The 26775-nt window shown below is 33.5% G+C and overlaps 1 protein-coding gene across 1 annotated transcript in view; it reads left to right on the top strand.

Annotated features, from left to right (window-relative positions):
* Positions 1 to 26561, top strand: part of LOC142350648 (uncharacterized) — a 626363-nt gene extending 599802 nt beyond the window's left edge. The window contains exons 3-7 of the mRNA XM_075402562.1: positions 851 to 937; positions 6546 to 6848; positions 16057 to 16141; positions 16220 to 16358; positions 26198 to 26561. Of these exons, the coding sequence (XP_075258677.1) occupies positions 851 to 937; positions 6546 to 6848; positions 16057 to 16141; positions 16220 to 16358; positions 26198 to 26399 (816 nt within the window). The 3' untranslated portion in view covers positions 26400 to 26561. The remainder of the gene's footprint in view (positions 1 to 850; positions 938 to 6545; positions 6849 to 16056; positions 16142 to 16219; positions 16359 to 26197) is intronic.
* Positions 26562 to 26775: the final 214 nt, after the last annotated feature.

The following is a 26775-nucleotide window of genomic DNA, read 5'->3' as shown; positions in this document are numbered from 1 at the left end:
CAAGAAAGTTCTAAATGTAGAGCCACCACTATGAATTAAAAAGAGTAGTAGCGATATATACTGGAAACTGTTTCTTGAACACTACAATGTGCAGAAACGTAGTATCTGGCAAATAATATGCACCTGAAAAAACTGTAAGTAACTTGAAAAACTACTTATTCTGACGGCTTGAAACTGACACTAATAAACTGAACTAATATACTGAAGGGTTCCAAAACCCGTGGGTCAACCCTAAATCCGTGTCTACTAGAACTACTACATGGAAAGACAACTAATATAGGTAAAATAGGTTGCTCCTCTTCAAATTAATTGATTATGGTATTAATTGATCCACTGTGCAATATGGCTGTTTTTATTATTGTAGACGTTCTTTTGTAGAGTGTCTTGTTTTTGAAAAAATGATGAAAGTCGAATTACTAGATAGTAGAAGGTGGGATACCTGGTTGGACATCTTTGAGAGTAATCAAATATCTGTATTTGATTTACAGATCTACAAAATTCTCGGTTTTGTTCTAAGGTCACGTTTTGGCCCAGTGGCTCGTAATCCGATAATTCGAGTTCGAATCAGATAGTTATGTTCGTCTGTTGATTATCTTTATTTTTTGACGGCTGTCATTGGGATAAAACAAACCTCTTTTGTCAAGCAGCTGCCCTTTGTGACTATTAAGTTGTATTTGACTTACCCGAAGTTGACCAAAATAAATAAGTGTTCGAAGTTGGCGGAGATTGTGGGAAGCACACACTGAAAAATGTTGAGTCTTTTGTGCGCATGCATAATTGAAATAATGAAAGGTTCTAAACAGTTGTTTCTTAGACTTGGAATTAAAATGAGTGTTCTTATTGTTTCCAGTTCTGCAAGTGTGTTGACGAGTTCAGACAGAATCGGAGGCTTTCTTCCTTGTGTTCCTACGGAGACGAAAACTTCATATCAAAAGAGGTACTGAGTTTATCATTTTTTCTTAGCAATTAATTTTTGTCATTAATTTAAAACGTTTAACAACTACTTTTGCTACTTGTTTAGTATATAGAAAAGTATAATACTTTTGTTGCTCTCAAAACTAAATGTCGTAATTTTTGGGGTCCAGATAACCTTTTTAATTGCTCGCAAAAGAAATGAGTTGCAATTTTTCTAGCGGTTTTTTTATAACAGATTTTTCGCCCGATCAACAAATTTTGCGAACACTTGAAGAAAAATATTTGCTTTTTTTGCTGTACTTTTTGCTTACTTTTTTATAGCTGTAAGCTGAGCGTAGCTATATTGCGGTGATCTTGGTTTTTTTTACAACTCAAAGAATTTGAATTGTTTTTTGGAGCTGTCTTTTTTTATTACGATTGATAGCCCTGTCAGCTTTTCAGCCTATCAGTGTTTTGACTATCCTAATTATTTTGCACTTAACGTTACCAAAAGTTTTCAATAATAAATATTTTTACGGCATTTTGATTCGCTCTGTGACAGTGGTTTAAATTTCACCAATTTTTAGAGCAGACCGGGGGGGGGGGGGCTAATGAGTTAATGGTTTAATAAAAAAGGTAATGGCTTCAGCTGCAGTCTGGATTTTTTGTCAAGTTTTTACGCTTCGAGTTGCTTCCGGAATTCTTCCGGCTATTACGACTCGAAGAGTAGTATTGGTTTTCTTAAGGTTTTTTTTACCGTAAGTACTATTCATTCAGACGCTGTTTTGACCTAAAAGCGAAAGTGAGAAAAGTTGCCGTGTGAACTAATTTTTTCTAAGCGAGAGAAGTGTCTTTGATCATGCGCTGCGTTTAGTGAATGACTTTGAAAAATAGTTTTTGACTGAATGGCACATATAGACAACCGTCTTCAGCCGTTTTTTCGTCTAAGTGGCACATTATTTTTGCTTGTAATGTTTTTGTAGAAATGATTTTTATTCGATGCTATATTGAAATGTAAACCTTGGAATATAATAGCACAGCGTTTTGCAGATCCTGAAAACGCGTTTCAGGTTCAAAATTGGTACATTTTTGTTGATTTTTTAATTAATTTTCGGCTTTTTTTCTATTAATTTCTTCATTTTGGATATTTTAGCCGTGTTTTTTTCAAAAATCAGTTAATATGACAACTTCCCGTTGATACTTCATATACACAATGCCTCTTTTTACCTCCATGTAATTTTGTTTTATAAAATTGTACGTATGCTAATCCGATTTTGGTAGTTTTTTCCAATTTTTCTGTTTTTTGTCTATATTTTGGTTTTAATTACTAGAAAGTCTTTTTTGTGCGACATAAGGGGCTTTAATTTCGTTTCAATAAAAATGTCAATAATTTTTTAGTGTTAAATTTTCGAAAACAGTTAGTGTTTTTATGAACGCAGTCTTAAAAATTTTTTGGCCTTTTTTGTGCAAAATGTTTCAATGTTTCGTATGTGTCTGATTTCTGCTTTTTCTTTTTTTGATCTGTTTAGGAGGATGGATCTTTGTCTCGGATGACTCGTTGTCTTTTCTATTGTTTTTTTATATTTGATATCAAAATTTTCCAAACTTTTAAACTTTGATTTGAACTTTCAAAAATCAAGAATTAGTCTTTGTTGCGGTGTTACTTACACTGTGTCCATAATGTTAACATTCTAGCAGGTATCATTCTAGTTCTGTCCTGACACCTACATTTATACTGATTATATTGATTTTTTCAGTTATTAAAAAATTGATTGATTTCTGCTTTGTCTTAGATTTTTGTCATTTCATTGGTTTGCAATTGATTTCATTCAACATAAGGCAGTACTGACAGTTTGCTAAAAACCTTCTCCAGAATTTCCAGTTATAACTTTTTTTTGTATTTTTTCTGGCCTTGGTATTGTTCTTAAACGGTTTATGCCTTTAAATATTACTTGCTTTGCTATGATTATTTTAATTTTTGAATTAGTTTGAAATCATGTTGTCTAGCATATATACAACACGAAAGAAGTGTATTTTGTTTTTGTCTTAACTGCAGTGCTGAAAAATCTAACTGTACTGGTTTTCTGATTCTTAACTTTGAGCATTATTTTTTGAAAAATTTAACTTAGTTTCTAAGTTATTTTTATTATCTGACGTTTACTTTCGCGATCTTTTTGAGATTAGAATCCTGAATTTTGAGGGCAATTGATAGCCCTGTCAGCTTTTCAGCCTATCAGTGTTTTGACTATCCTTATTATTTTGCACTTAACGTTACCAAAAGTTTTCAATAATAAATATTTTTACGGCATTTTGATTCGCTCTGTGACAGTGGTTTAAATTTCACCAATTTTTAGATCAGACCGGGGGGGGGGGGGGGGGGGCTAATGAGTTAATGGTTTAATAAAAAAGGTAATGGCTTCAGCTGCAGTCTGGATTTTTTGTCAAGTTTTTACGCTTCGAGTTGCTTCCGGAATTCTTCCGGCTATTACGACTCGAAGAGTAGTATTGGTTTTCTTAAGGTTTTTTTTTACCGTAAGTACTATTCATTCAGACGCTGTTTTGACCTAAAAGCGAAAGTGAGAAAAATTTCCGTGTGAACTAATTTTTTCTAAGCGAGAGGAGTTTTTTTATCATGCGCTGCGTTTACTGAATGACTTTTTGACTTTGAAAAGTAGTTTTTGACTGAATGGCACATATAGACAACCGTTTTTAGCCGTTTTTTCGTCTAAGTGGCACATTATTTTTGCTTGTAATTTTTTTTTAGAAATGAGTTTTATTCGATGCTATATTGAAATGTAAACCTTGGAATTTAATAGCACAGCGTTTTGCAGATCCTGAAAACGCGTTTCAGGTTCAAAATTGGTACATTTTTGTTGATTTTTTAATTAATTTTCGGCTTTTTTTCTATTAATTTCTTCATTTTGGATATTTTAGCCGTGTTTTTTTCAAAAATCAGTTAATATGACAACTTCCCGTTGATACTTCATATACACAATGCCTCTTTTTACCTCCATGTAATTTTGTTTTATAAAATTGTACGTATGCTAATCCGATTTTGGTAGTTTTTTCCAATTTTTCTGTTTTTTGTCTATATTTTGGTTTTAATTACTAGAAAGTCTTTTTTGTGCGACATAAGGGGCTTTAATTTTGTTTCAATAAAAATGTCAATAATTTTTTAGCGTTAGCTTTTCGAATACAGTTAAAGTGTTTTTATGAACGCAGTCTTAAAAATTTTTTGGCCTTTTTTGTGCAAAATGTTTCAAGGTTTCGTATGTTTGATTTCTGCTATTTCTTTTTTGATCTGTTCAGGAGGATGGATCTTCCCCTCGGATGACTCGTCGTCTTTTCTATGTTTCGAATGCTCAAAAATTGAAATGGTGTTAGTTTTTCTTTTTTTTTATATTTGATATTAAAATTTTCAATACTTTTAAACTTTGATTTGAACTTTCAAAAATCAAGAATTAGTCTCTGTTACGGTGTTCCTTACACTGTGTCCATAATGTTAAAATTCTAGCTTGTATCATTCTAGCTCTGTCCTGGCACCTACATATATACTGGTTATATTGATTTTTTCAGTTATTAAAAAATTGAATGATTTCTGCTTTTTCTTAGATTTTTGTCATTTCATTGGTTTGCAATTGATTTCACTCAACATATGGCAGTACTGAGAGTTTGCTAAAAAGCCTTTTCCAGAATTTCCACTTATTACTTTTTATTGTATTTTCTTCCGGCCTTGGTATTGTTCTTAAACGGTTTTTGGCCTTCAAATATTACTCTGTTGCCTTTCTATGATTTTAATATTTGAAATAGTTTGAAATCATGTTGTCTAGCATATATACAATAAGAAATAAGTATATGTTGTTTTTGTGTTAACTGCAGTGATGAAAAATCTAACTGTAGTAGTTTTCTGATTCTTAACTTTGACCATTATTTTTTGAAAAACTTAACTTAAAGTTATTTTTTTTATCTGCCGTTTACTTTCGCGATGTTTTTGAGATTAGAATCATGAATAATTTGAGGGCAATTGATAGCCCTGTCAGCTTTTTCAGCCTATCAGTGTTTTGACTATCCTAATTATTTTGCGGTTAACGTTACCAAACGTTTTCATTAATAAATATTTTTGCGGCATTTTGTTTCGCTTAGTGGTTTAAGTTTCACCAATTTTTAGATCAGATCCGGGGGGAGCTAATGAGTTAATAGTTTAATAAAAAAGGTAATGGTTTCAGCTGCAATTAGGATTTTTTGTCAAGTTTTTACGCTTCGAGTCGCTTCCAGAATTCTTCCGGCTATGTTTTTATGATCTGTTCACACTTTTTCATTATTTTTGAAGTCAAATTGAAGCTGCGATTTTGGTCACGCCGAAACAGGAAGTTGAGCGAAAAAGGGAGTGGTTTTGCGGTGTGAAATTTTTTCGCTCAAATATTAAAGCAGAACTGAGATAACGGTGTTTGAACAAGAATTCGTTTTCTCGCTAGTGGTATTTTATTCACATGCGGCAACGTCACTTTGATTTTTACTGTTTTTTTGGATAGGATTGTTTTCTAACTGGCCTTCCCAATCTATTTATAGTTCTTTCTACGCCTAATTTTTTGTTTGAACCAAGTTTGGATTTATCGCTAATGGTTTTTTGTACATATGTGGCATTTTCATTATGATTTTCTGTTTTTTCAGTCTGATTTTTTTAAATGGTTTTCCCAATCCACTCATAGTCCGTTTTAGGTCTAGCTTTTTGTTTATTCAATGAAAATTCTTTGAATTGTACGTCAGGATTTGTCCTGTTATGTTTTTTGTTTCGCCGTCTGACGCTCTTTTTCGTTTTACATTTGTTCACACAGCAAAGCTGAATGTCAAATTTTCTGAATGACTTCTCTCACTAACGGCGTTTGCGCGCGTGACGTCATTTCTCATTCTCTCTCTAGCAAAGGTTTTAATATCATATGCGTGATTAGATTTTGATCATACGTGACTTACCTCACTCAATAAAATGACTTTTGCACTTTAAAACTTAAGTTTAATTTGAATTATTTCAAGGTCAAAGGAGCTCATATGTGCAGTAAAGGTCCCTAATAAAAGCCTTTTGCGGAATTAAATTTAATAAGCTTTAAATTATCTCTATTATACGGCACGCAATTCTATTCTTTCGCCGTTCTTCCGACAATATGCCGGCTATGTTTGTTGTACTTTTTGGCCGATTACTCAATCTGTTTCCCAATCGAATGTTTGCCTATCAGCCTACCCCGTCATCCGAGAAAAAACGATCTTCTTAGTGCTTCTTAGTTAATTCAAAAGTATGTTCTTCAGCGCAATAAAAATGGGTCTTCGCAGTAATCGCATATACAGTGAATATTTAATGTTTATTTAAATTTTTCCTCTAACCACAATACTGAAGTATTCACTACTTAATACTACGTTTTTGGTATCAAATGCAATTACTTTCAAATTTTACAAAAAAAACTTGAATCGATTTGCTCTCCAATTTTTTGAGTTTCGTCAAATGATATTATTCATTTCACTTGTGAATTCGATCTTTTACGCTGTTTGAGTAGAAGTGAAATGTAACCAACAATGAGATTCATATTGCCAATTATATTCATTGAGTAACTGGTAGATTGTTGAAATCTTGACAGGATGTGAAATGTTTCTGTTTGCAGAAAATGAAACCCAAGAAGTTGATACGAGTATCTAGCAAATCATATGGAAATTCTTGTGGAAGATGTCTGTTTTCACCTAATGCCAGCAAACATAGCCGGCCGCTTAGTGCGACTCCAAACTCGTGTGGCTTTGGTGGGCGGCACTCAGTGATCGGATTTCCAATTGGTTCACCGCTGCAAACCTGTCAAAATCCGGCAGTCACGTTTAGCTCAGGAAGTTCGCCTATCAATATTACAAGACAGAGGAGTAGCATAGACAGTGCAATCGAGTTGGAGTGCATTCCCTCCTTCACTTATGACAATGTTAGAATCCTTCAAGCTGTTCTGAATCATTCCTATTCTAATGGATTTTCTCTTCTCGGGGCTTTTATTGCCAATATTTTTTGTTCCTGAAATTTAGTTTTGACAATTTTAGTTTCCATTTTTGCTTCGGTTAGTGTCTCGGCCAGACTCGTGATAATTTTCAATTGTTTTAAAGTTAGCCCGACTTTTTTTGTCGAAAAGCAATTAAAGCTTCAAACTCCACGTGGCGCAACGTCTTGAAGTGTCTCTAACAGTTGTCTTCATATGAACATAGCTTACAAGTAACTGCCTAATGATAACTATAGTCTGCAGATTTTGAGTATTTGCAGGATTTAGTTTGTCTGTTTAAATCTAGCACTCATTTTTCGTCGCATTAAGTGAGTCCAATGATTCTAAATTAATAAAGTTTAAGATAAAATTAATAAACATTTAATACTCCATTTCATACAATACTTTCCTTCGGCTAGGCGTGTGTAGAAATGATGCAAAAATGGTGAAAAAATAATTTTGGATATTATTGAATAACTCATTTGTGCGGACGGGCTGCTCGGCAAAAGTAAAAAGCACGTTTTGGAGTGCGAAAATGGTAGACGTGGAAATTAGTTTGTTTTCATGAAAGTGATTTCCTGTAGAGGTCCTTTACTGAAATACAAATTGAATCCTTATTTCAAAACTACTGGTGGCTTTGCGATTATCGAAAGTTCTATTTTGTAATGTTTTTTATCATTTTGAATATTTCTTAAAACAATATTGATTGTGAAAACATAAACTCTGAAATATTTCAAAATAAGTATTGCGGTGTTCATGGTTTTTTACGACTAGAAAAGGAGTATTGGTTTTCTTGAGGTTTTTTAACAGGAAGAACTATTTGTTGAAACGGCATTTTGACTTAAAAGCAAAAGCCAGTAAAATTACCGTGTGAACTGATTTTTTTCTGAGCGAACAGTTTTTTTATCATGCATTTCGTTCATTGAATGAATTGTTAACTTTAAAAAGGGTTTTTGAGAGAATGGCGCATATAGATAAGTTTAAGAGAATGGAGCATATAGACGAGCCGTTTTTTGTCCATTTGGCTCAATTTTTTGCTTGTAATTTGGTTTTCTATAAAAACAATTAATATGTACTTTTTTCATTCATTTTTTGATTTTTGGATCATTGAGCGTATTTTTTGTTAAAATATCAGTGTATATGGCATCGTCCTTTTGCCTATTCATGCATTGAACACATCTTTTTAGCTTCAGGTAGATTTGATTTATAAAATTCCAAACATGCTAATCCGATTTTGGCTTTTTTGTCCAATATTTTTAAGTTTTTTTTTGTTTCATTTTAATTAATACGAAGTTTCTGCACCGTCATGGATTTTAATTTCGTGTTATTAATTGAATTAATTTTTGGCGTTAAGGCTTTGAATTTCAGTTAAAATTTTAGAAGTCTAATTTTAACAATATTAAAATACATATTAACAATAATAAAATACATTATAACAATAGGTACAGAATTTTAACAATATTAAAACACATATTAAAATACATATTAACAATAGTAAAAGTGTAGTTTTAACAATATTATGCACATTTTTGCAAAATTATTTAATCTTTCCAACTTAATGTTCATCAGTAATAATTTAATGTGAATTGATGCTAAATATTTTCTTGATTTTCTATTCATTTTTTACTAGTTTTTTTTCTAACTTCAAAAATTAAACATTTGGAAATTTTTTTAATATGTCGGGATGTCCCTCATTCTAGCAAATAACATTCTAGCATTCTGCTGATCTCTACAGTTTTATTTGATCTGCTTTTTGTTTTTAATAAAATTCAATGATTCAACGTGATTAATTTATGATGAAGTCTCGCAATAGTGCGAATTCTATTTGTCTGTGATGTCCCCAACAAGATAGATTTTTGCTTATTTCGGTCATTTTTCCTGTGATGTCAAAAAGAAAAAGTTCATTTCTTTAGTTCTATTTTATTTTCTTTGAATAATTCAGTTCACTTTGTCTGCCTTTAGCTACCCCAAGGTACCTTTTGGGTCGCAGAGTTCTAAGATTTGATGACCATAATCCTGAATTATTATGTGACCATTTGTGTTGCGTTCAATTTTTGGATCCTATCAATATATGTTGATACTTTGAATTTGGCAATCTTTCAACGTTAACAGACGTTTCTTATGGTACGAAATTTTGCGATATCGAGATTTCAGTTTTTTTCTGTTAAAATCTGATCTTAAAATTTAAACGTGTGCAGCATACTTTTTTTCTGAATGCTGCATCATTCTGATCGCTTCTTTCAATGACTTATGTACTTATAAATATTTTTCGTTATGTTATATTTTAATCAAATCACGTGCAGTAAAAAAATGTTTTAAGACAAAAAATAATGATTTCGGCTGCAGTTCTGGTTGTTTAGTTGTGAAGTTCTGACGCTTCGAGTTGGTTCCAGATTTCTTCTGGGTGTTTTTTGTTCGACCGTCCTTTTTTCGTTTTACATTTGTTTCGCACCGCAAAGCTTAAAAAGTCGAAATTTTCTCAATGACTTCTTCCTCTCACTAACTGCCTTCGCGCACGTTACGTCATTTCTGTCCCGGTCTACTAAATGTTTTTCAGTCATAAGGGTGATTAGATTTTGGTCATTTTGACTTACCTCACTCAATAAAAATGAGTTTTGTACGTTAAAACATAAGTTTTATTTGAAATAAGCTCAAGGTCAAAGGAAATTAATGGGCAATAAAGGAAGCCACCCAATGAAAAAGCTTCCGCTGAGTGAATTTCAATAGGCCTTATTAATCGATAGCTAAATTTTTATTACTTAGTTTTCTTGGGCGGCGTCGATAACTTTTTCAACTGATATATCTTTATCTGTTTATATCTGTATTATACGGCACGCAAATCTATTCCGTTGATATTCTGGTAATCTGCCTGTTTTGTGACATTTTTTCTTAAACTTTCTACTTGAGAATTTAAGAAAAGTTTGAGAATTAAACAATGAGGCTCGGTAATGTGCGTTTGCATTTTGAGTTCTGACCCGTCTCATCCACTTTTTTTGGCATAAATGTCTACCAAATGAGGAACAGATGGAAAGCCCTCAAAAATTCAAGTATTTTTCAAAAAATGTGTATGAACAAAAAGGTCGCCCTCAACGCAATTAACACAGTGGAGTAAAAAAAAATGCCGCATTAGATTGATAAGGTCAGGCATTATTAAGAAAGCAAGTCAAGACGAACAACAAAATCAAACAACAATAACAACAGCATTAATTACATCCAAAACTTAGTCAATTTGAACTTATTCACAAGGTCAAAATAGCGTCGGATAAAATTGAAATTAAACAAAATAACTTGTACTTCATTGGAAAAGATGTGGGACCACTCCATAATTGGTAACAATTAGACAAAATAGAACAAAAAACAGCGAAGTTAAAAAATATTGGCTTTTATATTTAAGAACAATTAATTTCAAAATAATGAAAAATATTATATAGCAATTGAAATAATCCAACATGTATATAATTACAAATGCCTCTATAGACCTGTCTTTATTCAATCTTTTATGTGGTTACGAAAAGAACAACAAATGGAGACAACAAACTAAAATTCAATTGAATATTTCGAGAAAACGCTTTCGGAGCCGTAAAGCCATATTTTGCCTCTAAAGATATGTTCAAATGAGCCTTCCTTGAACGCCAATAATGTGGTATAGGACATCTTATTTATGAGAATAGATAAGTATACAAAAAAGAGTAAATGGCAAAATTAAGTAATACTTGTATTTTTAGAAAATTATCTTGAAAGTCATGAAAGACATTAGCTACAAAATGAAATAATTAAATAGGTTCGTCTATTCGTCCAAAGGAAGCGCTCACGACCTGTAATTTTTCATAATATGTCTTACGTCTACAAAAAGAGCGTCAATTTTAGATAAATTTAAAAAATTATTTTACCTTTTTGCAAAAAACCTGTGTCGAAGCAAACTCATAAACGAATTTTTTCGAAAAACATTAGTTTTGGCACAATTGCAACCCCTCTTGGTGACAATAATGTCATATGTGACCTGTAATTAGCGAGACTAGGTAACAAATAGACAAAAAAGAACAAAAGTGCGAAGTTAAAAAGTGTTTTTTAAACAATTGTTTTCAGGTCATGAAAGCCTTCAGCTATCTACTCAAATCAGAAAATAGGCTCATTTATTCCTTCATAAGAAGTTAATGAGACCTGTCATTATGCAGGAAATTTCATACGACTAAAAGACAAAGTAAAAACGACAGTTAAAGTCAAATGCAAAAAGTTCAATTATATTCTTCGAAAAAGGGGTGTCGAAGCCGTTATAACCATAATCTATGATTTAACCTTTACGTGTTCAATTGGGCCTTTTGTGAACGCCAATATTGTTATTTGTGAATTTTCAATAATTTGACAAAACGAGAGAAAAACGTGAAAAGTGGGCCAAGGCCTAAAAATCAAAAGAAAAATTGTGAAATCTAGTAGTATCAGAGCCGGAAAACCATAACTTAACGCGTGCAAACGAAAAAATATTGAAATTTAATTCAATAGAAAGAAGAGGAAGAAGAAGCATTCTTTCTTTGCTGACACTAAGCTACAAGTTGACCAAATTAAGAGAAAAGTAGTGGCAAAGTTCAATAAGCCATTGTTTATTTGAAAATCAAACATTAAAAGTCAATAGTTCCATAATATTTCGCGTGAAGAAACTAGATACAATAATTTGGAACTGCTTAGAAAGCCCTTTGGACCTTTGAACAGTGAGCTTTGATTTCAATTGTTCTCTTCTTTAATTAACATAAAAAAGATCGAAAAGATTATCGTCATTGAAAAATTGAGTGCCGTGAATTTTTGTATGATGCCAAATAAATTTTTTCAAGCTGACTTTTTGGAGGACTTAGATTTTTGTTACTTCGCAATTCAATTTTATGTCAAGATCTGAACTTAAGGACGATAAAATCTTTTTAGTAACGAATTTCGCAAAATAGTTTGTTTAATTCTTGTTTTCTTTAAAATTTACGAAATATTGCGGCAACTGTGATACTACTATTTTGTTACCAATACTGTTGCATTTTTTGATACAGAGTTTAGGAGGACATCTGAATAGTGAAACTGGCTCAGAATTGGTGTGCTCTTTATCCTAAGTATTATTATATCTCCAACTCTATTTCTCATTTAGGACATCGAGCATATTTAGGACATGGAGCATTGTTCTTCACTCGATCTTGATAGCTGAGAGATCAAGCACGATACCTAGTCAACGATTTTTTAAAATTTTGTATTGACCAAATTTGATTCAGTTAACTGTTTATAATTGCTCTCAATCGAAGTTTGCAGTAATTATATTTGCTACCCGCCACTGCTAACTTACCCCCTCCACCATTAACTCACCCCCCTCCCACCCCACTTCCCAATCCGCGCTCTCCTCATTCCGCACAGACCCCCCCCCCACGCGCGCCCACGCCCCCCCCCCCCCCCCCATGCGCACCACTCCAATTTTTCTCATGGTCACCCCCCCCCCCCCCCCCCTCAATGAAGTGCTTAAGCTAGCCTCCCTTAGCCGCAGCTAGCTACGGAGGAAGCCAACCGCTTGCCAGTTCTTAGTCGGTTATGATTGTTAATAGCCGCCGTCAGCCTCTCAACGGCTATTATTTAGGCGCTCTCCTTTTTTTGAGACTCGAAGAGACTTTATTGTTTTTTTTTTTAAATGTTCAGGGAGTAAATAAATCTGAAAGTAAAACTGAATAAGAGTAAGTAAAACTGAAAAAATTGTTTCAGTGAACAAATTCGTGCTTTTGTTCATGCCTTCTTTTGAAAAAGAGCGAGAAATGGTGGTTTTAAAAATTTTTCGCTAAGTGGGCTAGATTTTTTTGATCACGTGCGTCTTTGTCGGTGCAGATTTTTTCTGTTCAATTTTTTCGGGTAAAGTGGTTTTTCTAAAACACGTTGACAAGTAACTGTTCACTTGGGAGCGTTTGTGGCCATCTCAACTATATATCAGAGTTTTACATGCAATCCTGAGCTATTTTTGTGATTTTGCATTTTTTAGCGGTTTTTGTATTCTTTTTCATGTTTTAGTGTCTGTGGTATCTTTATTCGGTTTCAATTGATTTTTGAAATTGGTGTTGTTGGCCTTTTGCTTTCCCTAATATGAATTTATGTGTGTGTATTTTTAAAAAAATAGGCTGCTTTTGAACAATTTTCTGTTAAATGTGTTTATTGGTTTTTGAAATGTTTTGCCATTCAGATTATTTTTTTCAGTTCAATTTGAGTTCAATTGATAAGTTAAGGTGAAATTTTTAGGCTCTCTAAAAAGTTATTTTAGTCTAAAGTTTTAATTTTTCTGTTGTTTTGATAGAATTGCGAAGGTTTTCGATAACTAAAGGGAGTTTTTTGCTAATTTGAAGAAGATTTTTCAACAAATTCTCCGGTTTTCAGACTATTTTAGCAATTCTAAGCCTATTATTATGTTTTATTGCTTTTACTTATGACCGAAGTTAGGCTTAAGGCTCGGGGGCAGTTTCTATTACAAATTAAAAACAGGTTCTGTGGTACCAAGTAAATTTGCTTTGAATTTTGTCAAAAAAATTGCGAAAAATGTCTCATTGTATTTCAAAAATTTTTCATTTCCTACAGGTTTTTGCTTTATTTCGAAATTAGAGATGTTCTTGTGCTTATTTTGGCTTGTCTGAGTTTGTATGTGCAATGAATTTGTCTCAATTGCTTGAAATATTGTTTTCCTTTTGTATTTGTGCTTGCTCAAAATGAAAACGTTATTGAATTTTCTAATTTTTAAAATTACTTTGTTAAATTTTCTTCTGTTTCAATTAAGATGGTCTTTTAACTTCTTTGTGGATTACTTCCATCAGTACTTAGTTATTCGACAGGCTGAGGTTGTTTTTGGCGAAGATTTCTTCGAGTCTTTTCCGAAATTCTTCCGGCTACATTTTTTTAAATTTCACTTTACCTTTTGCTCTTGTTTTTTTTATAAGTCACGATATTCAGGTTTGATTTCTGACTTACTTCACTCACTGTTTCAACTGGATGGATTTTAAATTCTTTCATGCATTGAATTACGCAATATAGTGAATACGGTCAAAGTCAAAAGAGCAAAATCAAGAGAGACGGGATAAAGCCCGGTCATTAAGTCAGAGAATTAGGTTATCATAGTTATTAGAGTGTTTGATAGCTGTTATCGGTATTAATCTTATTAGCTTTCATTTTAGAAGCTGAATTAAGTATAGTTTTACAATATAACTAAAACTGTACGCCAAATTATAACACTTTTTGAAAGAAAAAAACAGAAAATAAATAGTCAATTTCTCCTTTTTTTCTCTTTCAATCCCGATGCGCGTCAAGGGCGGCTATTTTCCAGCAATCTTCCGGCTGTTTTTGCTTAAGAGTAGGCGACAACGCAGCGATAAAGTTTGCTAGTGAAGTTCTGAAAACATTTGAAGATGGATGGTGTTGTTGATGGACGCCGTAAGATAAGAACAAACAAAATATGTCGAAATCTAAATTTATACCGAGAGAATTTTTGTCTTCTTCTTGCTTTTGTTGATTTCCCGGCTTTTTTTGGCGATTTCCCAACCATTTTTTGTTGATTTGCCTTCTAATTTTGGCTTTTCTGGACCTATTTTTTAAAAAAATGTTGGCTAGGTTTTGCGTTTTGCGGACCTATTTTGGACGATTTTTTAAACCTAATTTCAATGTAATATAGACTTGACAAGACGTGGATTTAGACTTGCAGGTCTTGGTCAATAGTTGGATTTAGACTTGCAGGTCTTGGTCAATATTTGGATTTAGACTTGCAAGTCTTGGTCAATAATTGGATTTAGACTTGCAAGTCTTGGATAAGACTTGATTTTAGACTTGTAAGTTTTGGACAAGACGTGCTCAAGACTGACAAGTGTAAAACGCGACATGGTTATAGTTTGAATCAGTAATGGAATCAGGTCCGGGTGGAACAAAAAGAAAAAGATCCGAGTTTCTTGCTTTTATTAATAACATTCCATTTCTATTGTTGAAATATTTTAAGAATCTTTTGTATCACTGAAGGTATTCCATAAACAAACAAGGCTAGCCTTTTTTGCAAGTAATTGAGTTTATTCCGTCTCCTTTTATTTTGCTCTTTTGACTTTGACAGTATTCACCACATTGCGTAATTCAGTGCGTGAAATTTGAAATCCATTCAGTTGAAACAGTGAGTGAAGTAAGTCATAAATCAAACGTGAATATCATGACTTATGTAAAAACAAAAAACAAGGTCAAAAGGTTAAGTGAATTTAAAAAAATGTAGCCGGAAAAATTTCGGAAAAGACTCGAAGATATCTTCGCCAAAAACAAGCTCAGCCTGTCGAATAACTAAGTACTGATGGAAGTATTCCACAATGACGTTAGAAGACTATCTTAATTGAAACAGAAGAAAATTTAACTAAGTAATTTAAAAAAAAGAAAATTCAACGTTTTCATTTTGAGCTAGTAGAAATACAAAAGGAAAACAATATTTCAAGCAATTGAGACAAATTCATTGCACATACAAACTCAGACAAGGCAAAATAAGCACAAGAACATCTCTAATTTCGGAATAAAGCGAAAACCTGTAGAAAATGAAAAATTCTAACACATTTTCGGCAATTTTTTTGACGAGCTTCAAAGCAAAATTACTTGGTACCACAGAACCTGTTTTTAATTTGTAATAGAAATTGCCACCGAGCCTTAAGCCTAACTTCGGTTATAAGTAAAAGCAATGAAACAAAATAATGGGCTAAGAATTGCTAAAATAGGCTGAAACCGGAGAATTTGTTGAAAAACTTTCAAATTAGCAAAAACTCTTTAGTTATCAAAAACCTTCGCAATTCTATCGAAACAACATAAAAATTAAAACTTTAGACTAAAATAATATTTTAGAGAGCGTAAAAATTTCGCCTTAATTTATCAATTGAACTTAAATTGAACTGAAAAAAAATCTGAATGGCAAAAAGCTTCAAAAACCAATAAAAAAATTAACAAAAAATTGTTCAAAAGTAGCCTATTGTCTTAAAAAATACACACACACAAATTCATAGTTAGAAATTGTATCCGAAAATATCAACAAGAGCATTGTTTCTAAGTTGAACGAATTATTTAAGGCCACAACCGCTTGACACTAAACAGCAATTTGCGAGACATGAATCAGTTATTTTGCAAGCTTAAATACCTTGATTTTTTGCAGAGCTTCAGCCTCATCGATGGAAGAAAATGTCCTGTTGACTTTGATCGATCCTCCGCTGAAGAAAAAACGACAACTTGCAGCACGAGTAAGTTAAAAAAAAGATTAAAAAAGTAGTTCAATTTTTGCACCGGCAGCTGAATTGCGATGTTCATTGTGTGTTTAGTGTCTACTCTGTGGCCTCCGAGTCCCAGGTGTGGTCTGGGAACAACCTCGTCCAACGGCAGGAAGGCGTGTTCGCCCAACTCATTTGCCAGGGAGCCACCGGCAGGCTGCGAACGAGTTCAAGTTATCCATGAAGACAGGTACATTACTAAGTTGGTAAATCTGGACAATGAGTTAACTTCTTTGCCCTTGATTTGAATTTCGCGTGATCTCTGCTCTTGTTCATTCATTTTTAGCAGCGGAGTGCAATTAGCGGCATTTGACTGAGAAAAGAGAAATGAATAACGCACCGAAAGTGGATTTGTTTTCTATTTTGATCATTGTTGTGGTCAAGGTTACCGGAAAATAGTCCGGAGGACAGTAGATCGAAAATCGCAAAATTGAGACGATAGATAGAAAATTAAACTTTTTTAACAGCCGCCGTCAGCCTTTCAACGGCTACTATTTAGGCGCTGTCTTTTAAATGGCCGCCGTCAGCCTCTCAAAAGATAATATTTAGGCGGTCTCCTTTAAGAATTGGATTGTATTGGGGCTCTGTCTTTTTATTACAATCCAAGAATTGGATTGTATTGGTGCTCTGTCTTTTTACAATCCAAGAATTGGTTTGAATTGGTTCTCTGTCTTTATAATTGCTCTCGAACGAAGTTCGTAGCAATTATTGTAAACGTGTTGGTCTTTTTTTGCTTTTTCCCTTCTTCTAGAACATTTTGCTTTTTCGCTTTTCTTCTGGAACGTTCTTTGACTTCTCAAGTAACTTTTTCATGCTTTGGTTCTCCATTTCTGAGTGATCTCTAGTGCGCTCACTCCCAATTAAAGCTTTTTGGTAAAAATAAAATCGATTGCAGCATAGCAACAAGGGCATGATAACCGAGTGGGCAGTGCTTTTGGTGAGGGATCAGGAGGTTTGAATCCCGGCGTGGTTAACAATTTTTGCAGCCATAAAAAAAATTTATCTAGGCTGCAGCCCCTGAATTAAATCGCCTCGCCGGTCCAGTGGGCCCTGTGGTAAACAAGTTCCATTAGAGGCCCAAAGCCGGCTTATTAGTATTCCAAAAGCTCAGTGGTGCAGCTGCTAGTAATGTCTAAATTCCAGGTTGAAAGGTTGACTTTTCGAGCCCCAAAATTGCGCTATTGTTCACGATCTTGTCATTTTTCGTTTTTTTTCCATCAGTTTTGAAACGTTTGTCAACGTTGATAAAGGTCGTTTGCGAGATGTACTTACCTTTCTCGCAATTTTTGAGCTATGTTTTTTGGCGCTGCAAAGATTAACAGACAAAATGGGGGCAGGGAACCTCCTCTGAGCTTTAATAATTTATTTGTGCATATTTTATTTTGGCAATATAAAGATGTTCAAGATTTTATCACAACTTTTAGCAATATTTATGCAGAAACTTTTATTTTTCACGGTTTTTTGAAAATTTTTGTCTCAATTGAGTATTTCTATCCCCAGTGACCAGGGAACCTCCTCTAAAGTTTGATGATATGTTACTATATAATTGATTGGGGCAATGAAATGGTTCTCAAGATTTTAAGATCACGAACTTTGGCAATATTTTGATACAACCTAAAGCGTTGAAAGCTTTGTCGTTTTTTGATTTTCCGAGCCTCGGGCCCAGACACTTTCCTCTATGGTTTGATATTATGTTCCTGCATTGTTTTTGTGGGCAACAGATTGGTTTTCAACATTTTAATATACGAATTATATCATTTTTCCAGTAAACATTGCAGTTTTCATGTTTTTTGAAAATTTCATATAACTCTTGTGGAGGCCCTGCAACTCCTGCAACTTTCTCTGGAGTTAATTTGTAGGTTGCTGCATAACTTATAGTGGAAATGCAATGTTTTCAAAAGTTTAATGACAAATTTACCAATGTTTTCGTAGAACTTGATTTTTTGAAAACTTTTCTAGGGACAAGAGAAACTCTTTTAGCGTTTCATAATGGGTTACCGCAATTTTCTGGTGGCAGTGAATGGTTTTAGCATTTTCAACAATAATTTTTTTCAATTTTCTGGTTAAGCTTGCAATTTTTTCATAGTTTCAAAGTTTTCTTAAAGGTGTTGTTCAATTTTCAGTTCTGCTGGGTTCTTAGTGTTTTAATGCATTGTTGCTAGCGCAATGGAAAGATTTTCCGCATTTTCGATTTTACAGTTCTTCTGAAATTTTTTTGTTCTTTGTTTATGGATTTTTATTAGCCTTTGACTTTTTAAGGCTTGAATTTGGGTTACTGGATAGCCTCTTACAGTGAAGTGCTTCTGAAGAACTTCATATGACAAATTTTAATAACATTCATTGAAATTTTCAATTGTGTTCAAATTTTTAGAAGTTTTTGTCCTTTTCTATGTTTTGTGGTCTTGGAGCAACCTCGTCCAACGGCAGGAAAGCGTGTTTGCCCAACTCATTTGGCAGGGAGTCACTGGATGCAGTTTGCGGCATTTGACTGTGAAAAGAGAAATGAATAACACGCCGAAAGAGATTCATTTTCTATTTTGATCATTGTTGTGGTCGAGGTTACCGGAAAATAGATAAAGGACAGTAGATCTAAAATTGCAAAATTGAGACGATAGAAAGAAAATTAAACTTTATTAGTAGCCGCCTTCAGCCATTCAACAGCTATTATTTAGGCACTGTTTTTATATATAGCCGCCATCAACATCCCAGAGGCTAATTTTTAGGCGGTCTCCTTTGTTACAATCCAAGAATTGGATTGTATTGGGGCTCTGTCTTTTTTTCCCAATTCAAGAACTGGATTGTGTTGGTCGTCTGTCTTTTTACAGTCCAAGAATTGGTTTGAATTGGTTCTCTGTCTTTTTAATTGTTCTCGAACGAAGTTCGTATCAATTATTGTAAACGTGCTGGTCTTTTCTTCTATAACATTCTTTGACTTCTCAAGTAACTTTTGCATGCTTTGGTAATGTCATTTGATCTCTAGTGCTCCCAATACCAATTAAAGCTTTTTTGCAAAATGTAATCGATTGCAGCATAGCAACAAGGGCATGATAACCGACTGGGCAGTGCTTTTGGTGATGATTCGGGAGGTTTTATTCCCGGCGTTGTTAACAATTTTTGCAGCCATCAACAAAAATTTATTTAGTCTACAGTCCCTGAAATAAATTGCCTCGCCGTTTGTTCTAGAGGAATTCTTCCGATATTAGTCGGTTTGTTTTGTAAGATATTTTCATACCTTTTCAATAATTGATCTTTCAAAACGCGATAAACAATTAAGGCCCAGTGGGCAATAAGTTCCATTACAGGCCCAGGGCCGGCTTTAGTAATATTCCAAACGCTCTTACTGGGGTAGTTGCTAAATTCAAGGTTGAGAGGTCCTTTTTTGCGCTCTTTTCACGATCTTTTCATTTTTCGAGGGTCTTTTTGTTTCATCAGTGAATTAACGTTTGTTAACGTTGATAAGGGTCGTTTGCGAGATATACTTACCTTTCTCACACATTTTGATCTATGTTTATCGGCGCTTTGAAGATGAATAGGCAAAATGGGGGTAGGGAAACTCCTCTGGGATTTAATATATTAGTGAATATTTTTTAGTGGCAATATAAAGATTTTCTGGATTTTATCACAACTTTTAGCAATTTTGAAAAACTTTTAGCAATTTTGAAAAACTTGTAATATTTTTTAAGTTTTTTTAAAGCTTTTGTCTGTATTGAGTGTTTCTATCCCCAGTGGCCAGGGAACCTCCTCTAAAGATTGATGATATGTTGCTACATAATTGATTGGGGCAATGGAATGATTCTCAAGATTTCAAGATCACGAACTTTGGCAATTTTTATACAACTTAAAGCGTTGAAAGCTTTGTCGTTCTTTGATTTTCGTAGCCTCCGGCCTAGATACTTTCCTCTATTGTTTGATATTTTGTTACTGCATTACTTTTGGTGCCAACCGATTGGTTTTCAACATTTTAATATAACGAATTTTATCATTTTTCAAGTAAACATTGCAGTTTTCATGTTTTTATAGCTGCGAAGCTGTAAGCTGAGCGTAGCTATATTGCGGAGCTCTTTTTTTGTTTCATCGTCTGACGTTCTTTTTTCGTTTTACATTTGTTCACACAGCAAAGCTGAAAAAGTCAAATTTTCTGAATGACTTCTCTCTCTCACTAACGGCATTTGCGCGCGTGACGTTATTTTTCACTCGCTTTAGCGAAAGTTTTTAGGTTATTTGCGTGGTTCGATTTTGATCATACGTAACTTACCTCACTCAATAAAATGACTTTCACTTTAAAACTTAAGCTTAATTTGAATTTGTTTAAGGTCAAAGGAAATCCTATGTGCAGTAAAGGTGCCTTTAGAAACTTTAGAAACTGCATGTTTTTGTCATAGTTCTCGATTTTGTCTGTCTTTATTGGCCAATGAAGCCCTTTCAAGGCTAATTCGTGGGTAAATGATTATATGAGAAGAATAATATGTGGGTATATGTGAATGCATAATAATTTAGAGAAATGTGGATTGATTTTTATTGTTTCCGATTTTGTAAGTTACTGGGGTTCTCTCATTTTTATTTTTCTTGAACTCAAGTCGAACTTTTTTTTGAAGTTTGGGCTGGCTTTGCGCGCACAATAATAGAATTACAGATTTTGTTTTGAGGGCAATGAAATCAGGAAGATGAAGCCAATGTTAGTATTTTTTACTAATTGTTTCAATTTATTGGTTCAGCTTTCAATTTTTCATAGTTTCAAAGTCTTCATAAATGTTTTGTTCAATTTTCAGTTCTCCTGGGTTTCTTAGTGTTTTACTGCCTTGTTGCTAGGGCAATGGAAAGGTTGTCAGCATTTTATTCGATTTTTTTGCATATCTGAAATTTTTTTGTTCTTAGTTTATCGAGTTTTATTAGCCTTTGACTTTTAAGGCTTGAATTTGGGTTACTGGTTAGCCTCTAACAGTGAAGTGCTTCTGAAGAAAATGGTATGACAAATTTTAATAAAATTTCCTTGAAATTTGCAATTTTCTTCAAATTTTTAGAATTTTTGTCTTTTTCTGTGTTTTTCTATGTTTACGGCCCATGAAACTTGTATAGGTTTTGCAGATGGGTTACTGATCTGATTTCAAAGACCCAGGAACGGTTTAATATTGCGAAATAAGGAACTTAAGTAAAGTTTAGAAACTTTAGAAACTGCATGTTTTTGTCATAGTTCTCGATTTTGTCTGTCTTTATTGGCCAATGAAGCCCTTTCAAGGCTAATTCGTGGGTAAATGATTATATGAGAAGAATAATATGTGGGTATATGTGAATGCATAATAATTTAGAGAAATGTGGATTGATTTTTATTGTTTCCGATTTTGTAAGTTACTGGGGTTCTCTCATTTTTATTTTTCTTGAACTCAAGTCGAACTTTTTTTTGAAGTTTGGGCTGGCTTTGCGCGCACAATAATAGAATTACAGATTTTGTTTTGAGGGCAGTGAAATCAGGAAGATGAAGCCAATGTTAGTATTTTTTACTAATTGTTTCAATTTATTGGTTCAGCTTTCAATTTTTCATAATTTCAAAGTCTTCATAAATGTTTTGTTCAATTTTCAGTTCTCCTGGGTTTCTTAGTGTTTTACTGCCTTGTTGCTAGGGCAATGGAAAGGTTGTCAGCATTTTATTCGATTTTTTTGCATATCTGAAATTTTTTTGTTCTTAGTTTATCGAGTTTTATTAGCCTTTGACTTTTAAGGCTTGAATTTGGGTTACTGGTTAGCCTCTAACAGTGAAGTGCTTCTGAAGAAAATGGTATGACAAATTTTAATAACATTTCCTTGAAATTTGCAATTTTCTTCAAATTTTTAGAATTTGTCTTTTTCTGTGTTTTTCTATGTTTACGGCCCATGAAACTTGTATAGGTTTTGCAGATGGGTTACTGATCTGATTTCAAAGACCCAGGAACGGTTTAATATTGCGAAATAAGGAACTTAAGTAAAGTTTAGAAACTTTAGAAACTGCATGTTTTTGTCATAGTTCTCGATTTTGTCTGTCTTTATTGGCCAATGAAGCCCTTTCAAGGCTAATTCGTGGGTAAATGATTATATGAGAAGAATAATATGTGGGTATATGTGAATGCATAATAATTTAGAGAAATGTGGATTGATTTTTATTGTTTCCGATTTTGTAAGTTACTGGGGTTCTCTCATTTTTATTTTTCTTGAACTCAAGTCGAACTTTTTTTTGAAGTTTGGGCTGGCTTTGCGCGCACAATAATAGAATTACAGATTTTGTTTTGAGGGCAATGAAATCAGGAAGATGAAGCCAATGTTAGTATTTTTTACTAATTGTTTCAATTTATTGGTTCAGCTTTCAATTTTTCATAGTTTCAAAGTCTTCATAAATGTTTTGTTCAATTTTCAGTTCTCCTGGGTTTCTTAGTGTTTTACTGCCTTGTTGCTAGGGCAATGGAAAGGTTGTCAGCATTTTATTCGATTTTTTTGCATATCTGAAATTTTTTTGTTCTTAGTTTATCGAGTTTTATTAGCCTTTGACTTTTAAGGCTTGAATTTGGGTTACTGGTTAGCCTTTAACAGTGAAGTGCTTCTGAAGAAAATAGTATGACAAATTTTAATAACTTTTCCTTGAAATTTGCAATTTTCTTCAAATTTTTAGAATTTTTGTCTTTTTCTGTGTTTTTCTATGTTTACGGCCCATGAAACTTGTATAGGTTTTGCAGATGGGTTACTGATCTGATTCAAAGACCCAGGAACGGTTTAATATTGCGAAATAAGGAACTTAGGTAAAGTATAGAAACTTTAGAAACTGCAAGTTTTTGTCATAGTTCTCGATTTTGTCTGTCTTTATTGGCCAATGAAGCCCTTTCAAGGCTAATTTGTGGATTAATGATTATATGTGGGTATATGTGAATGCATAATAATTTAGAGAAATGTGGATTGATTTTTATGTTTCTGATTTTGTATGTTACTGGGGTTCTCTCATTTTCATTTTTCCTGAACTCAAGTCAAACTTTTTTTCGAAGCTTGGGCTGGCTTTACGCGCACAATAATAGAATTGCAGAATTTGTTTTGAGGGCATTGAAATCAGGAAGATGAAGCCAATCTTAGTATTTTTTACTAATTTCAATTTATTGGCTAAGCTTGCAATTTTTTCATTGTTTCAACAAAGTTTTCATAAATGTTTTGTTCAATTTTCAGTTCTTCTGGGTTTTTAGTGTTTTAATGCATTGTTGCTAGCGCAATGGAAAGATTTTCCGCATTTTCTTTGATTTTAGATCTGAAATTTTTTTATTCTTTGTTTGTGGATTATTAGCCTTTGACTTTTTAAGGCTTGAATTTGGGTTACTGGACAGCCTCTTACAGTGAAGTGCTTCTGAAGAATTTCATATGACAAATTTAATAACATTTTATTGAAATTTTCTATTGTGTTCAAATTTTTAGAAGTTTTTGTCTTTTTCTTTGTTTTTTTTATGTTTACGGCCAATGAATCTTGTATAGGTTTTGCAGATGGGTCACTGGTCAGATTTCGGAGACACAGGAACGGTTTAATATTGCGAAATAAGAAACTTAATTAAAGTTTAGAAAACTTAGAAACTCCAAGTTTGTCATATTTTTTTCTGTCTTCACGCTATAATTAATTTTTTGAGCAATTGATTTTCTTGAATTTTTCTAAAATTATCAGATTTTTTTAGGTTTTCTTCTATCAGAGGCCAGAAAACTTCCTTTAGGCTCTAATAATGGGTTACTGCTTAGTTTTTAGTGCCAATGGAATTGTTTTCAGCGTTTTAATATCACGAAGTTAATCAATTTTTTTCAATAGAAAATATCAATTTTCCTTGGTTTTTAAAAATTTTTGGTTTTTGTCCAGTTTCCTTTGCCTAAGCAGCCATTTAACCTCCTCAAGCGTTTTATAGTATGTTACTGCATGGCTACAGTGAGCAATAGAATTCGTTTGAGCCTTTCAATATAACAAATTGTTGCAATTTTAAAAATTTGGTTTTTAAAATTTACTGCAAGGTATTATCACGTTCCTAGTTAATCAATCGTTTTGAGATATTAAGAGTTTTTGAGGCCTAAAATTGGGTTGCTGGATTTTACTTAGAGACAGTGAAACGTTTCTGAAGAAGTATCAAAATGTGGCATTATTTCATTAAATTTTGCAATTGTTTTCAAATTTTTTGAAATCGTCTCTCATTTTCTAAGTTTATTGATCTTTATGGGCCAACAAATGTTTTTCAGGATTTGCAGTTTGGTTACTGGTCAGATTCAGGTGACGAACAAGTTGGTTTGAACGTTTTTAAATTGCGAAATTGGGAACTTTTTGCAATTTTAATTTTGGATGTTTTTGTCATATTTCTCGATTTTGTCTGTCTTAATTGGCCAATGAAGCCCTTTCCAAGCTAATTAGTGGGTTAATGAGTATATTTGAAGATTAATATGTGGGTAAATGTGAATGCGTAATAATTTAGAGAAATGTGGATTGATTTTTATGGTTTCCGATTTCGTAAGTTACTGGGGTTCTCTGATTTTCATTTTTCCTGAACTCAAGTCAAACTTTTTTCGAAGTTAGGTCTGGCTTTACGCGCACAATAATAGAATTAGAGATTTTGTTTTGAGGGCATTGAAATCAGGAAGATGAAGCCAATCTTAAGTATTTTTACTAATTTCTTTTTGTTTTGCCTGCGTCTGCCTGTTAATGTATGCCTTGTGACAATTTTGATTGAAAAGCATAGTATTGAACACGATAATCCTTTAAGGGTATACATTTTGAATGCCATGATTGTTTTTCTCTATATTTGTGAAACTGTGTTTGTCTTTTTGATTCGTAGGGGCTGTTTGGTCTGCTGGTCAGATAGTGCAGTTTTTAGCTGTTCATTCAATTCTTTCAATTTTATTTCAGATTTTGTCCTGCTATTTTTTTTTTACTTTGCTAGTCTCACTCTTCGCTCATTTTGCTCTAGGTGCTATTAAACAGAAGTTGCTCAGCAAAGCAATTTAAAATGGACCGAATCAGTATCGAAAAGCGAGATAAAAAATGGAATCGGGATAAACACTTGAAAGCCCTAGTTTAGATGCCTACTACTTGAACCTTGCTCTTAACAGTCTTAGTTACCGTCTCTAATGCTTATTTGTATCGCTAATATCCCCTGTATCCTCTTATTATTAGGCAATAGTATATATAACAATAAAATGAAATCAAAATAGTTCTCTTTAAACATGTTTTTTGTACGTCAATTGTTCTTTTTATCCTAATCGGGGCTATGGGAATCAACGGCGGCTATTAGCCGTTAATCGGCGGGGTATGTTTTCCGTGGGGGTTTATTTCTTAGACCTGGAAGAATCACAGTTAGCGTAAAAGTTTTTCTCTTTTATAGGCTATTTCAAGTAGCTGGATCCATTTAAGAGCTTTTGCGGTTAACAAAGTTTGGTCTCAGTTTGGATAGCCGCGAAGCTGTATGCTGGGCGGATCTATATTGCTGCACTCTTGGTTTTTGTTTCTCGTCGGCTGCTCTTTTATTTTACATTTGCACACATTAAACCTAAAAACTGGGAATGGGATATTAGGCAAACACAATTTTTGTACCAATTAGGGGAAATTTTTTGAACCGAAATTTTTGTGGACTTTACGCGAATAACAATTGAAACACTTAGGGGCGGTACTTCAAAAAACACTTGATAGTATGAATGACTATTGTTAGGGACTTCTGGGTATTTTGTTGCATCAATTGGATTTTGGCGTAACTTCAATAAGCGCTTTAATTGGTTTTAGTGAAATTTTTTTTGTCCAGAGAACTAAATTTATAGTGCTCATTCGTATTATTATTGAGCTTATTGTCCTTCGATATAGAAGCTGTACTCGCCATACTGTTTGAATCTAATGAAACTATGGACCATTTTAGACAACTTTTTGACACTTGAATAAAATTAGGTTGTCAATATTTCCCTTTATTTTTTAATGTGTTTCAACCCGACATGATTCTATGGGGTCAACGGCGGCTATCTTTCAGTAATTTTCCTGCCTTTGCTTATGTAATTAAATACATTTAGGGCGTTATCAGACTTCTCGAACACTCCAATGTTCTTTGCTCCTGACAAGAAAGTGGGAATGATTCTGAAACCCAGCTCCAACTCGGCCTTTTGTCCTCTACTGCCAACTCGAGTAGGAGGAGGAGGTCAAAAGAGCAGGCATGGAGGCTCATCAGGGGACTCTTCGCCACAGACTGACGAAGCAGTTGCTACTGAAGGATAGGCAAATGCTGCTCCAGATTGAAAAACGAATAATTTAAACTTAGACACTGGAAATATTATTTAAACAGTGAATCGGCATATTGTTGAACAGAAAGCTTTCGTAAGGAATCAGTGCGGTGCTAGTTAGGGCAGTAGAAGCTTTGTATTGTCATCCTATTCTTTGAATGGCATTTGTTCAGGCAGATTAGTATTCTGTGCTTAATGGCGTATTAGGTCAATTAATGTCTGCGGATGTAATATATGGGGTTGTTCAATATTTCTGGCGTTGTTGGCTTTTCCCATAATTTTTTTGTTCAAAAGATGGTCAACTGCATTTTCATGTTGGTCTATCTTAGCTTGGACGGTAGTACTGCCATAATTTAATTTAGGCTCTCTCG

This window comes from Convolutriloba macropyga, chromosome 1, assembly GCF_964194025.1.
Source record: "Convolutriloba macropyga chromosome 1, txConMacr16.3, whole genome shotgun sequence".
Lineage (NCBI taxonomy): Eukaryota > Metazoa > Xenacoelomorpha > Acoela > Convolutidae > Convolutriloba > Convolutriloba macropyga.
Note: the sequence above shows the minus strand (reverse complement) of the source record. Positions and strands in the feature narration are given on the sequence as shown.